A 15270-nucleotide genomic window follows, 5' to 3' on the forward strand; every position below is an offset into this window, starting at 1 on the left:
TCTATGTTATGGTATGCTGACCTATTGATGCCTTACAAGTAACCCTGGACCCTGTGACTGTAACCAACCTTGGTGGAGCACGCCTCTTGCTAGAGTGCACATAAGTCACTGTATCACTGAAATAAAGTGGATTTGACCACCTAACCATATTGGTGAACCAAGAGTCATTTTCCCATAGTGCTCCACCGGATTAAACTCCAACACAGGCACAGCAAGGCTCTAGAGACACACACCCCTGTTAGTTCTTCATTGTGTAATTATAGATCCCTCCATATCCATGTCACTGCCCCCAGAAAAAGTGCCAATGTTAGTCCTAGCAAAACCTTAGAACTGCTCCTTCTGCTTTTGCTCTCCTACCCTTGCATGCTGTGCACGCTTCTCTTTGCCCCTGTCCCAAAGCCCATGCCTGAGGAGGGGCAGAGGAGCCTCTGCTGGCAGCTGCAGCAGGACTTACAAACATGTAGAGCGCGGTGGAGTCGTCGAGGAACTGCTCAGAGATGTCACTGTAGCGTGTGGCCTCGGTGCTGCGGGCTCCCACCGGCTTGAGGAAGTTCTCCTCCATCAGCATGGACGCCAAGGTGACAGCCTCGAACCGTGACACGGCAAAGCTGCTGGAGATGAGCCAGTCTACGAGGGCAGAACCTGCAGGGGGAAAGGCAGCTCTCATCCCAAGGCAGTGTGCTCTTCTGTGGGAGACAAATGGTCTCCGGACACACAGCTGATGAATAAGTTTGACACCGTCACAGAGGTTGTCAGTGAATCACAGGATGGTTTAGGTTGGGAGGCACCTCAAAGCTCAGCCAGTTCCAGTCCCCCCCATCATAGGCAGGGACACCTCCCACTAGAACAGGTTGCTCAAGGCCTCATCCAACCTGGTCCTGAACACCTCCCTGGGCAACCTGTGCCAGTGTCTCACCACCCTCACTGCAAACAACTTCTTCCTAACATCCAGTTTCAATCTCCCTTCTGCCACTTTAAACCCATTCCTCCTCATCCTGTCAGTACAAGACCTTGTCAATAGTCCCTCCCCAGCCCTCCTCTAGCCTCTTTCAGATACTGGAAGGCCACTCCAAGGTCTCCTGGAAGCCTTCTCTTCTGCAGGCTGCAGCACCCCAACTCTCTCAGCCTGTCCTCACAGCAGAGCTGCTGCAGCCCTCTGAGCATCTTGGTGGCCTCCTCTGGACTGGCTCCAACAGTTCCGTGTCCTTCTTGTGTTGGGGGCTCCAGAACTGCACACAGGACTCCAGGTGGGGTGCAAAGCTGACTGAAAGTGTGGGATCCCACATAACCAAAGAGCTAAATAGAAGAGGTGTTGGGAAGCTTGGCTGCACCATTGCTTTCTGCTGAGCCATAACTGATCTCACTATGAAGGCTGTTCCGTAGCCCCTCTGCCTCTGCAACATGGTGTGCTAGGAGTGAGGAAGCTCTTTCCTGCCGTGGCTGTACCTGTGAAAGTCTCTTTGTATCTGCTGCCTTGCTCCAAGTTGCGAGTCAGCTTAATTCCAGTGCTGCTGTCACACATTCTCTCCACTATGTGGCTGTAAAAGAGAGCACAGGGCCGTGATGGTAGAACAGAAAGGCAGAAATTTCCAGATGCTTCTGTCAGTGTCTGGGATATCCTCATGATCACCAGCATAAAGATGGGAAGGAGCTGAGAAACTGCCTAAAAAGTTCTAAGCATTGTACAGGAAAACTTCAGTCTCCCAATAGCAGCACTAAACAAAATGTTTCACTATGCAGCTCTCATAGAATCACTCAGGTTGGAAGAGACCTCCAAGCTCATCCAGCCCAACCTAGCACCCAGCCCTAGCCAATCAACCAGACCATGGCACTCAGTGCCCCATCCAGGCTTGAACACCCACAGGGACTCCACCACCTCCCTGGGCAGCCCATGCTGATGGGCCCATTCCCATTTTAATTTAAAGCACTTCACACTGAGCTATAATCAGCCTGCGTTACTCTTCTCAATCTGACTGACATTCATGTCATGTCCCCCCATTCCTTAATCAGCTCTTTGCCTCCTCTTGTTTAATGTCAGGCACCCAAACAATCCTAGTCTAGGATCCAGCTGCCAGCTTTCAAAGTCCACCAGCATGGCAGAAGCAATGCTATTGCTCAGTCTTTTCCTGACATTACATCTTCTGGGGCAGTACTTTTCCCTGAGGAGCCCTCTGCAGCTGGCTAGGAAGGTCTTCAAGCCAGCAGTGAGGAGCCTGAGCAGAGCTCCCCCACTCTCAATGAACGATGGTGAGGAGAAAGAGATTTCCATCCCCTAGTAAGAGCATGTGCAAAACTGTAGTGGATTTGCCCTCTGCCCCCCAGATAGATTAACCAGACTAACTCAGCCAGCTAGGAGCTAAGGGATGAAGCTTTCTATTCACAGCTTAGCACAATTTACAAGCAGATATGTACAATATATTGCAGATATTGACAACTTTATCTAGTAATAGACAAGTCTAAAGTAATGCAGAAATACAAGACCCCTCCCAGCAGTCAGAGTGTCCAGGAGGGGCTCCCAACCACCCTTCCACCTTCTTTCCACTCCTTCCCTTATCTCAGAATCTCCCTTACCTGCAAGGTGATCTGGAAAGGTCAGCAAGGGGTGCTAGAAGCAGAGTGATTAGCTGGGAATGTGCAGGTTCAGGCAGAAGGGTTAATATAGTGACAGCCAGGCAGAGACTGACTTATCTTTGTTTGTGTCCTTGTTTCTATACGTCCCAGCAGAACAAATGGGTGATACAGACATCACTGTTATTTTCTTTTCACAGCAAATCATCTAACTTCACTCATTAAAAAAATCCCAACTGGCCTCAAACCAGCACGAAAACTAAGGCAGAGAGGCCAGCTTAGAGGCTCCTGGCCACATGAGAGCAAATCTGTGCAGAGAGTAGCTTAGAATCACAGGATCACCCAGGTTGGAAGAGACCTCCAAGCTCATCCAGTCCAACCTAGCACCCAGCCCTACCAATCCACTAGACCATGGCACTAAGTGCCCCAGCCAGACTTTGCTTCAACACCTCCAGGGACGGTGACTCCACCACCTCCTTGGGCAGCCCATTCCAATGCCAATCACTCTCTCTAGCAAGAACCTTCCCTTGAGCCTCCTCATCCATCTGCTCAGCTCCTTTGCAGAGATAGCAGGAGGACAAACCATGTGCACTTACTGGAGGCTGATATTCTCTAGCAGCTTGAAGGAGTTCTTCTTTCTGTGAAGCTCTTGTACCTGCACTGGGTGACCAGCATGAATAGCTCCAGTGATGTCCAAAGCCCAAGAGTCTCGCTCCTCCCTGGAGCAACAGTCAAGGAAATAGTCTGTATTGGTTTTTGTCTTTAGTTTGATGACTAGCTGTGGAGAAGGAAATGCAAAGCATTTAGCTGTTGTCCTCCACTCACATTTCGATTCTATTAGCGCTGGTTTAAGCTACACAAAGAAGTCTGAGCAGTACAGAGCAATGCTTGTGCAGAAGGATGAGGGACACGACTCAGGTTTTTGCTTTCCTCTACCTCACATTCCTGGATTTTCAGCTCTGTCAGTTCCAGGCATGGTTTGTACACATGGAGCTTGGGGAAGTGAAAAGACAGCAGAATAGCTGGGTAGGGGTTTATGGAAGAGAGTGCTGCTGAATACAGAATCATAGAATCACCCAGGTTGGAAGAGACCTCCAAGATCATCCAGTCCAACCCAGCACCCAGCCCTGGCCAATCAACCAGACCATGGCACTAAGTGCCTCATCCAGGCTTTGCTTCAACACCTCCAGGCACGGCGACTCCACCACCTCCCTGGGCAGCCCATTCCAATGCCAATCACTCTCTCTGACAACAACTTCCTCCTAACATCCAGCCTAGACCTCCCCAGCACAGCTTGAGACTGTGTCCCCTTGTTCTATTGCTGGTTGCCTGGAAGCAGAGCCCAACCCCACCTGGCTACAGCCTCCCTTCAGGGAGCTGTAGACAGCAGTGAGGTCACTCCTGAGCCTCCTCTTCTCCAGGCTGCACACCCCCAGCTCCCTCAGCCTCTCCTCACAGGGCTGTGCTCCAGGCCCCTCCCCAGCCTTGCTGCCCTTCTCCAAACACCTTCCAGCACCTCAACATCTCTTTTGAATTGAGGAGCCCAGAACTGGACACAGCACTCAAGGAGTGGCCTGAGCAATGCTGAGCACAGGGGCAGAATAACCTCCCTTGTCCTGCTGGCCACACTGCTCCTGATACAGGCCAGGATGCCTTTGGCTCTGCTGCCTACCTGGGCACACACTGCTGGCTCACGTTCAGCTACTCTCTACCAGCATCCCTAGATCCACTTCTGCCTGGCTGCTCTCAGCCACTCTGTCCCCAGCCTGTAACGCTGCTTGGGGCTGTTGTATAGAACCCAACATTTAGCCTTGTTAATTCTCATCCTATTGACCTCTGCCCACCCATCCAGCCTAGCAAGGACTGGGCCCAACACTGATCCCTGGGGCACACCACTAGTGACAGCTGCCAGCTGGATGTGGCACCATTCATCACCACTCTCTGGGCCCAACCATCCAGCCAGTTCTTGACACATCTGTCCCTGAATCTGTCTAAGCCATGAGCTGCCAGCTGTGCCAGGAGCCTGTTGTGGCAGACAATGTCAAAGGCTTTGCTGTAGTCCAGGTAGACTCCATCCACAGCCTGCCCCACATTCACCAGGCAGGAACCTGATCATAGAAAGAGGTCAGATTGGTCAGGCAGGACCTGCCCTTCCTAAACCCATGCTGGCTGGGCCTGATCCTTTGGCCATCCTGCAGGTGCTTTGTGATGGCACTCAAGATCACCTATTCCATGACCTTGCCTGGCACTGAGGTCAGGCAGACAGGTCTGGAATTTTCTTTTCTCCCTTTCTCCTCAGATTTCATTGAGCTGTCCACGTCCTCTCTTCACACCCTGTTGGGCTGATGCATTACATTTATTCTTCCCACTGTGTGTGTTAGGATGTGGTTCCTTTTTGTTTAGCTTGGTTGGTTTGTTTTTCTGTTTGGGATTTTGGTTTGTTGGTTGATTGGGTGGTTTGTTTTGGGGGTTCATTTAGGTTTTTGTTTGGTTTGGTTTTTGTTTGGAGTTTTGTTTGTTTGCTTGGTTTGTTTTGGGTGTTCATTTGGGGGTTCGTTTGGGTTGATTTTTGTTTGGGGTTTTGAGTGATTGGGTTGTTTTGGGTGTTCATTTGGGCTTCTGTTTGGTTTGGGTTTTGGGATTCATTTGGGTTTTTGTTTGTTTGGTTTGGGGTTTTGGTTGGTTTGTTTTGGGTGTTCATTTGGGGGTTTGTTTGGGTTGATTTTTGTTTGGGGTTTTGAGTGATTGGGTTGTTTTGGGTGTTCATTTGGGCTTCTGTTTGGTTTGGGTTTTGGGATTCATTTGGGTTTTTGTTTGTTTGGTTTGGGGTTTTGGTTGGTTTGTTTTGGGTGTTCATTTGGGGGTTTGTTTGGGTTGATTTTTGTTTGGGGTTTTGAGTGATTGGGTTGTTTTGGGTGTTCATTTGGGCTTCTGTTTGGTTTGGGTTTTGGGATTCATTTGGGTTTTTGTTTGTTTGGTTTGGGGTTTTGGTTGGTTTGTTTTGGGTGTTCATTTGGGGGTTTGTTTGGGTTGATTTTTGTTTGGGGTTTTGTTTGATTGGTTTATTTTGGGGGTTCATTTGGGCTTTTGTTTGGTTTGGTTTTGGGGGTTTTGGTTGGTTGGTTTTGGGGTTCATTTGGGTTTTTGGGGGTTTGGTGGGTTGGTTTTGGGGGTTCACTTGGATTTTTGTTTGGTTTGGTTTTTGTTTGGGGTTTTGGTTGGTTTGGTTGCTTTGGGGTTTCATTTTGGTTTGTTTGTTTGTTTTGTTATGACTGGGACTCAACTTTGGGCACAGGGAACAACAAAGACACAATGAGAGATTCCATTGCTTGCCCTGGTCACACTGCTAACAGCACCTTGCTTCTGGATGAGAGGAAACATCCCAGTGACATGGTTGCCATAATGAAAGAAGTCAGGAGGAGAGGAAATGCCAAGGAAGAGGTCAGAAAGTGAGTGTCACTGAGAAGGGATACACTTCTTTCTAGTCATACCGGTCTGTTCTCATATTCCAGGCATGGACAAGTAATAGTGCAGCCATCCAAAAGTATCCTGCCCTTTGGAGAAGGCTCCTTCTTGCCTCCTTCAATTTTGTAGTAGAGCAGCTTATCCTGCAGCAGAACGAACCATCTCACTTTCCAGTTACGAACAATATGGCCCTAAAGGGGAAGAAAAACACAAACTTCAGCACAACCACTCAGAAGGGGTCACTTTTTGTGTGTGTGGGTGTGAAGATATCATAAACCAATAGGAAACTGTATAGAAAGAAAGTCAAGAAGTAATCATGAGTCCTATTCCCCCTGAAATACACATTTCTAGCAACAAAATAGCACAGCTCCATCATTGTAAGGTCATGGAGCAATTGAAAGGTGCTTTGCTCTGTCTTTGTCAGGGGCATCTTTGTGGGCAAGAGCAGTTCCTTGCAAAACCTCACATGGATTGTCTGAAAGAGCTGTCAGTCAGGTGCTCATCTGCCTGCTGACAGTACTCAGCAAGAGCAGGGCTATAGCCAAAACATTTGTGGACTCTGAGATCATGGAATCATAGAATCAATCAGGTTGGAAGAGACCTCCAAGCTCATCCAGACCAACCTACCACCCAGCCCTAGTCAATCAACAAGAGCATGGCACTAGGTGCCCCATCAGGCTCTGGTCTGATGGGTGCCCCTGCCCGTGAACAGGGCTGGAACTAGATGATCCTTGTGGTCCCTTCCAACCCTGACTGAGTCTATGATCCAGTCTTCTCTTGAACACCTCCAGGCATGGCAACTCCACCACCTCCCTGGGCAGCCCATTCCAATGCCAATCACTCTCTCTGACAACAACTTCCTCCTAACATCCAGCCTAGACCTTCCCTGGCACACCTTGAGACTGTGTCCCCTTGTTCTGTTGTTGGTTGCCTGGCAGAAGAGACCAATCCCCGTGGCTACAGCCTCCTGTCAGGTAGTTGTAAACAGCAATGAGCTCTGCCCTGAGCCTCCTTTCCTCCAGGCTGCACACCCCCAGCTCCCTCAGCCTCTCTGCTGACCCTGTACGGTGTCTAAGGTGCTGTGTTCTCTTCTTGTGTTGATGTGTGTATGGTATGGTGTCTAATGTGCTTTGTTATCTTCTATTTTGATGTGGCTGTAGGTGCCAAATGGTTTTTAGGGTGCTTTGCTGGGTGAACTGAATTTCCTTACATCCACTCCTGCTGTTAATGAGTGATTTGTTCTCTCCTACCTGCCTCCAATCTCCTGGGCTAAAACATTCCCTGTGCTACTGCTTCCTGTAGAGCAAATGTGCTTTTTAATGGCAAAAAGACTGAGCTAAAGCTGCTGCTGATTGCCTCCTTGGTTATACTAGAAAACAGATAAAACCTATTCTTTCCCCTCTGTAAACAGCCCCTGGCTCTGTTTAGTCCAGCTGAACAGGAGAGCAAAGCCAGTGAGGGCTGGCCATGACAAGCTCAGTCCTGTCTGACAACAGCAGGTCCAGCTTCACCATGTGTGGAGCTAACTTGCAGTTCCACAGGTGATGGAGAACCACAGCCAGCAGGCAAAGCACTGGGCAGAAGAAGCTCTGACACCTGGGCAATGGCAGGCATAGCAAGAAAGGAACATGTGAGGTCCAGTTGTGGCAAGAAGCAAAGCTCATTAATCCTCTACGAGTAAAGGGAAAAAACAGCAACTGCCAGGCAAAGGTGGGGTAATGAGCCTCTAAAATCCAGGGCACATTATGCCTAATACCTTCTATCTTACATTAAATAGAATTCATCTGACTGGGGTTTGTTCTCTCCTCCCCTTTGCTTTCTTCTGTCTTTTCCTTTGACCTGTTGCAAGGTCCCTTGGCCACTTTTTTCCTGAGAGTAGTTCTTTGCTATGGCTCTTTTCTATCCTCCTTGAAGCCTTCCTCTTTTTCAGGAGCTTGCCTTACCCTTTTTCTTTACCTGACTCCCACACATGAACTTTGTATTTACAATGCAACACACTTATATAACTCAGCCACAGTGCATTTGGGTAAGCTCTTTGCTTCTGCTCTTCTAATTTTTTTTTTTACCTGATCCCACTCCTTCCTCATTATTTCTTTTTTCCCCCCCTCTGGATTCCTGCTCTCATCTCCTTTGGTTCCTTTTAGTCGTCTTCTTTGTGGTCTCCTTCCTATCAAACTGAGTTTCTATGTGATGTGCTGGCATGTTGGGTGATAGATTGGACTGGATGATCGTGGAGGTCTCTTCCAACCTGGCTGATTCTATGAACAGCTCAGTTTGCTGCTGCTAACCTAGTCCTCTCACTCACATGGTATCTCCTCTTCCTATCTTTAATTCAGTACTCAAGTAATTAAGAGCCACAAAATAGAACTGTAGCCCAGAGTGGAGAGCAGAAGCAGAGACTGCTCTGCCCTTGCTGCAGAAGGGAGGAGGAGGAGGAGCAGCGTGGACCACATAGCCCTTCCGTGCAGATCAGGGCTTGGCGCAGCTGGCAGCTGGCAGGCTAGCCAGGTGCCCTGCCAGGAGAGCTCCTGACCAAGATTACCTGCCCGCTGGCGCCAGAAGCACTGCCACGTACCCTAGAAAAGCATTTTCCAAGGGTGGGGCAAAGATCTGAACGAACCTTTGAGTCACGTCGTCTGTGTGCAATCAAGGACCGGATTAGTCATTGAGACAGGATCTTGGTACTCAAAGCAGCTAATTTGCCCTCTTGTGCCCCAGCCATAACTAGCTTAGTCCTACAGAGAGTAGTGTTGGAAAGGCTGAAATCTGTGTGACGTCATCTTTCAGCTCTTTTCTCCACGTTTTTGGCTAAAATCCTTAATCCATTTAAGAGATGCGGAAAGAAATGATTCCAAACACATTTCTATGTTTGCAGTGCCCCGATCCCCTTCAAAAAGGTAGCCTGTTGTCCATCCTCGTACCAAGTGGGAACTCATAGAATCACAGAATGTCAGGGGCTGGAAGGGACCTCGAAAGCTCATCCAGTCCGACCCTCCTGCCAGAGCAGGATCTCCTATAGCAGATCACACAGGAACGCATCCAGGCGGGATCTGAGTATCTCCACAACTCCCCTGGGCAGCCTGTTCCAGTCTTCTGTCACTCTCACAGGGAAAAAAATCCTCCTTAGCTGGTCACTAAAGAAGTGACAAACTACCTTAAGATACAACCAGAGCATCCCCCCCCTTTCTCCGTGCTCCCACGGCCGCATACACTGCTGCCCTGCAGCCGTTTGCCAGGCAGCTTTTCATGCAGCCTTTGCAGAGGTGTGCCCTAGGTGCAGACATAGTCATTGGCTTCTGATACCTGAGTGACTCTGAGAGCTGATTCACTTTGCTCGGGTAGAACACAGCGCAAGGAAACTGGAGGGAGCGCAGCAGAAGGCTGCGGCTGGCGCAGCTCCCGCAGCAGACAGCTGCGCAGAGCTGGAGGAGCTCCTCTCGCAGCAGCGGGCTGGAGCCCCTCGGACCCAGCGCCCATCTGGCTGCCTTGCAACCAGCCCCCGCTCTACCCGCTCCCTGCTCAGAGACAGCTGCACGGCGCACAGGACACCTTACCCGCTTGACCAGGAAGCCTTCCTTCAGCACTCCAGCTGCCTCCTGCATCGTGGCCAGCCGGGAGGAGAGCCAAGCCTCTGGCGAGAGACGCCGGAGCCACCCTGGCAGCCTGTCCTTCTGCACGCGATTTAAGAGAGCTCATTTTTCTTTGCTAGCCTCCTCCTCCTCCAGCGTGACGCATTCTCCCTTCCCCGCTGTGGGGTTTTCCCCCCTCCTCTCTTCCTACCTGTGAGACAGAAGTCAAAGAGTGAGCTGGCTCTGGCGCGCTACCTGCCCTCTGGGAAGTAGACCACATCAAGTCTAGGAAGGGTCTCACAGAATTCAGGGCAGCACAAGACCAGCGCTGAGGGAGTCGGCCAGTAAAAGCAGCCACAAATCAGCTATTCCATGGCAGGCAGAAGTCACAGCCCTCCAAAACTGCAGGATGATCAACTCCACTGCTTCACATTTCTCATCCAGTAAACACATCTCATTGGGGTCCCAAGGGTCAGCATACCTTAAGCATAACAATATCGTGATTACAAAGACACTTGCACAAACTTTAAACCCATTTCTTTATATCAAACAATATAGATATGTATTTAAACCCAAATTATTTATATTAAAAAACAATATGTTTGTGCCAGGAGGCTGGAGCCAGGCTCTGCTGGGTGATGCCCAGTGCCAGCACAAGGGGCAATGCGTGGAAGCTGAGGCAGAGGAAGTTTCATGTAGACATGAAGAGCAATTTTTTACCCTGTGAGGGTGACAGAGCACTGGAACAGGCTGCCCAGGGGGCTTGCAGAGTCTCCCTCTCTGGAGATATTCAAGAGTTGCCTGGATGTGTTCCTGTGTGATCTGGTCTAGGAGATCCTGCTGTGGCAGGGGGCTTGGAGTGGATGAGCTTTGGAGGTCTCTTTCAGCCCCTGACTTTCTATGATTCTATTCCAAAAATCTAAAATTGCATTTTACTGTAGAAGCCACCAAGCACTCTATTTTTAGTGACTCCAGACTTTTTTGACCTTTGATCTTTGTAATTCCTGGTATGCTATCAATGTCCTTAGTTGTGATCTAAAAGCAGACCGAAAGGAAGAGAAACCCTCTTAACTGCTTAGAAACGGAACACAGACTGACTGCTGAGACACTTTAAGGAATAAAACCAGTTTTGACATAGGCTGGATGTTAGGAGGAAGCTGTTGGCATAGAGAGTGATTGGCATTGGAATGGGCTGCCCAGGGAGGTGGTGGAGTCACCATCCATGGAGGTGTTGAAGCAAAGCCTGGATGAGGCACTTAGTGCCATGGTCTGGTTGACTGGATAGGACTGGGTGTTAGGTTGGACTGGCTGAGCTTGGAGGTCTCTTCTAACCTGCTTGATTCTATGATTCTATAAACCAAGATCCACAATTTAATACACTAAATTCTCACACAAGCAACCATGGGCTTGTGCAAGGTGGTGAAGGTGATAGTGTCGATGTCCCTGGAGATGTTCAAGCAAAGCCTGGATGGGGCATTTAGTGCCATGGTCTGGTTGATTGGCTAGGGCTGGGTTGGACTGGATGATCTTGGGGGTCTCTTCCAACCTGGTTGATTCTATGATTTGTGCAATCTGATTAACAAACACCATGCACTGACCTCTTGTCACTCCTGAGCCCCTCTAAAACCAAGTGCCTGTTTGTGTCTAAACACCAGCTCTGATCTTCATTGCATTTCTGGAGCCCTTGGCCATGATAAATACGTTCATCAACTCTTGCCCTGGTGAAATAAAGCAGTGTTAGTCCTTCAGGCAGTGCTGCTGTTGAGAAATAATAGTCTGCTGTCCTCTTAGCATTCACTGACTTGTACCAAAAATAAGGTGATGGAAGAAGTTCTTTCCAGTGAGGGTGGTGAGACCCTGGCACAGGTTGCCCAGAGAGGTTGTGGAGCACAGAAGCACAGAATGTGATCACATTCTGTGCTTCTGTGCTCCACAACCTCCCTGGAGATGCTCAAAGCCAGGTTGGATGAGGCCTCAAGTGACCTGTTCTAGTGGGAGATGTCCCTGCCTATGTTGGGGGGTTGGAACTGGCCGAGCCTTGAGGTCCCTTGCAGCCTAAACCATTCTCTGGTTCTCTGTGGGGCAGAGCTAGGGACTGTGATAAGAAACATGACATGGAGCACAACAAATAAACAAACCCACTGGTTGCTATGTAAGGAAGTCCAGAGTTCAGCAAGACGAAGTCACTCCTCAAGAATCTCTTGGTCTTTGCACACCAGGTCAGATTACCTTTCACACTTTCACTGAGTGTGCTGGTGTGAGGCCAATCAGAATATTTTGATGAGCAAAATAAGACCATTGGCTGTGAAAAGAAAGTAATAGTGATGTCTGTATCACCCATTTGTTCTGCTGAGAATCATAGAATAAACCAGGTTGGAAGAAATAATAAAATCACAGAATCAGTCAGAGTTGGAAGGGACCACAAGGATCAGCCAGTTCCAAGCCCCCTGCCATGCCCAGGGACACCCTACCCTAGAGCAGGCTGCACACAGCCTCACACAGCCTGGCCTTGAATATCTCCAGCCATGGGGCCTCAACCACCTCCCTGGGAAACCCATTCCAGCCTCTCACCACTCTCATGCTCAACAACTTCCTCCTCACCTCCAGCCTGAATCTCCCCACCTCCAGCTTTGCTCCATTCCCCCCAGTCCTCTCACTCCCTGAGAGCCTAAAAAGTCTCTCCCCAGCCTTTTTGTAGGCCCCTTTCAGATACTGGAAGGCCACGAGATGCTTACCTGGGAGCCTTCTCTTCTCCCCTTCAGATCCTTCAGATCCTGTGTCGTAGTTTTTTAAAGAGAGCTGACAGAGATTAAACTCTCAAATCAAATTGGAGAGAAAACACAGAATTGTATTTAGAGAGAGAGAACACAGCGATAGACATTACAAAGCAATTACCATGGCAACCCCCCTTGAAGTTTCCTCCATCCCCAAAAACCTAAATCCACACTCCCCGGTGCTCCAGTCCCTCCCCCCCCCCATCGCCTCTGCCACCCAAGAGCCCTACTGCTTGCATGTTCCTGATCAAGTGGCTCCTGCCACACACACAGGGCAGGAGGAGGGGAAAGGAGAGTGAACTCACCTTGTTGTGAGTGTATGAAGAGGTAGCAGAGTGATGGCATTGAATAACAATCTTCTAGTCCCCAGAAAAAAGCTTAACCCTACAGCCTCAACCTGGGACATACTGGAAGGCCACAAGAAGGTCACCTGGGAGCCTCCTCTTCTGCAGCCTGCACAGCCCCAACTCTTTCAGTCTGTGCTCACAGCAGAGCTGCTGCAGCCCTCTGAGCATCCTCCTGGCCCTGCTCTGGACACACTCCAGCACGTCCAAGTGTCTCCAAGCTCATTCAGTCCAACCTATCAGCCAGCCCTATCCAATCAACTAGATCATGGCACTAAGTGGGACATAGTCAAAACGTAAGATAAAGCACTCACTTGTCACTACTTCTGCTTTGGTCTGTGTGACTGGTTGCATTTTGCCTTAACTCCTCTGCATGAAACCTATGTAACCTGATTTGATCATGTCCTTATAACTCCTTGTTGGCTTTTGACATCACACAGGATCACAGGATATTAGGAGTTGGAAGGCTCCAAACCCCCTGTCAGAGCAGGACAATACTTTCTAACGCAGATCACAGAGGAACACCTCCAGTCAGGCCTTGAAAGTCTCCAGACAAGGAGACTCCACGACCTCTCTGGGAAGCCTATTGCACATCTCACCTCAGAACTCTGCAGTTTTATCATGTGAGCTATTCAGAGATTTATCTGGTTACTTCTGAGACAAGGGGTGAGGTGGAAGGGAGTTGGTTGGGAGCCCTCCTGGGCAGTCTGGCTGCTTGGGAGGCAGTTGGAATTCCTGTATTATTTCTAACTTGTATATAGTTGTAAATATAGAATCATAGAATCACAGAATGTCAGGGGCTGGAAGGGACCTCCAAAGCTCATCTGGTCCAGGCCCCCTGCCAGAGCAGGATCACCCAGAGCAGATCACACTGGAATGCATCCAGATGGTTCTGGAATATCTCCAGGGAGGGAGACTCCACAACCCACCTTGGGCAGCCTCTTCCAGTGGTCTGTCATCCTCACAGGGAAAAAAATTCTTCCAGCTTCTTTCAGGTAGGTGTAGAGAGCAATGAGGCCTCCCCTGAGCCTTCTCTTCTCCCAGCTGCACATCCCCAGCTTGCTTAGCCTCTCCTCACAGGGCTGTGAGCCATTCCAATGCTAATCACTCTTGCTGTGAAGAACTTCTTCCTAACATCCAGCTTGAACCTGTTCTGGAGCAGCTTGAGGCTTTGCCCTCGTCTTCTGGCAGCAGAGCCCAATCCCACCTGGCTACAGCCTCCCTTCAGGTAGTTGTAGACAGCAATGAGCTCTGCCCTGAGCCTGCTCTCCTGCAGGCTGCACACCCCCAGCTCCCTCAGCCTCTCCTCACAGGGCTGTGCTCCAGGTCCCTCCCCAGCCTTGCTGCCCTCCTCTGGACACCTTCCAGCACCTCAACATCTCTCTTGAATTGAGGGCCCCAAAACTGGACACAGCACTCAAGGTGTGGCCTGAGCAGTGCTGAGAAGAACCTCCCTGGTCCTACTGGCCACATATGTAAGGACTTTGTTTAGATAGGGCCAACCCCAGCTCCCTCAGCCTCTCCTCACAGGGCTGTGCTCCAGCACCCTCTCCAGCCTTGCTGCCCTTCTCTGGACATGTTCAAGTACCTCAACAACTTTCTTGAACTGAGGGGTGAACCTGGGGGCAGGAACAACTTCCAAACCACGACACTGAGGAAAAAGAAAACCAAGTACATTTTATCTTCATAGCATTCTCATACCTACTAGTGTAGGATTCAAAATGGACAGTGGCACTGGAGATCACCCAGAGAAGAGTCCTGCAGAGATCTGGGCAAATACTATGAGTGACTGAACGGTGCTTGGAAGTTAGGAAATGGGATGGTTGCATGAAGAGGAAGCCGCTGGCACATAGGCACTTACCTCTGAAGCTCCTGCTGCACTCCCTTGCCACTTCTGGAAGCCAGGAGGCACCCAGCTGCATACTCCAGTTGTGGTTGTCCTCCAGTCCACCTAAAGCAGAGTAAGTTTAACAGAACACCTGAAAGAGGCTTTGGTGGGGTAGTTTTTTTTTTTTGCCATAGGTTATGTAGTACATGCAAAGAGATCAACAGAAATCTCTGTGGGTTTAAAATGTTATTGTGGCACTCAAACCAGAAATCAACTTAAAACAGAATCTCTGTGTATGAAGAGATATAAACAGAAGTTGTATTCAGCAGAATCGTGGGGGAAAAAAACACTGATGCAGGCAGCAGGGAGCAAACAAACATTCAGCTCACAATGTTCTGTCCATCAGAATCAAACCTGAGAACAGAGAAGGGAACTTGAGTCTGGATGCACGAGACGTTGTTGCTGGGCAAGACACTCTTTACATAAGCACCTCCAGGAATACAGTGTTCCATCTCCTGGTATTTGGGGCTTGACTTCACATTGTTCAGCTTGTTACTGCAGGCAATTTCTAACAAGGTGGGTGAGGTAATTTCATGCTAGCAAGGACAGGTAGAAGCTTGCAGGGGGCTCTTGCGCAGACAGTGATCTCAGTGTTACACCATAACCAGCCCTTGCTGAAGAGCCAAGCGAGCTCTTTTCCTCAGGACCACAGGATCCCAGGA

General features: G+C 49.5%; 1 protein-coding gene across 1 annotated transcript in view; it reads right to left on the reverse strand.

Moving 5' to 3' along the window:
* PLEK2 (pleckstrin 2) overlaps positions 1-11809 on the reverse strand; it is a 27928-nt gene extending 16119 nt beyond the window's left edge. The window contains exons 1-8 of the mRNA XM_064143964.1: positions 11745-11809; positions 11201-11320; positions 9904-10083; positions 9588-9813; positions 6060-6224; positions 3165-3346; positions 1447-1538; positions 455-642 (exon numbers count right to left, since the gene is read on the reverse strand). Of these exons, the coding sequence (XP_064000034.1) occupies positions 455-642; positions 1447-1538; positions 3165-3346; positions 6060-6224; positions 9588-9635 (675 nt within the window). The 5' untranslated portion in view covers positions 9636-9813; positions 9904-10083; positions 11201-11320; positions 11745-11809. The remainder of the gene's footprint in view (positions 1-454; positions 643-1446; positions 1539-3164; positions 3347-6059; positions 6225-9587; positions 9814-9903; positions 10084-11200; positions 11321-11744) is intronic.
* Between the last annotated feature and the right edge of the window lie 3461 nt (positions 11810-15270).

This window comes from Pogoniulus pusillus, chromosome 1 (assembly GCF_015220805.1).
Source record: "Pogoniulus pusillus isolate bPogPus1 chromosome 1, bPogPus1.pri, whole genome shotgun sequence".
In the NCBI taxonomy this organism is placed as follows: domain Eukaryota; kingdom Metazoa; phylum Chordata; class Aves; order Piciformes; family Lybiidae; genus Pogoniulus; species Pogoniulus pusillus.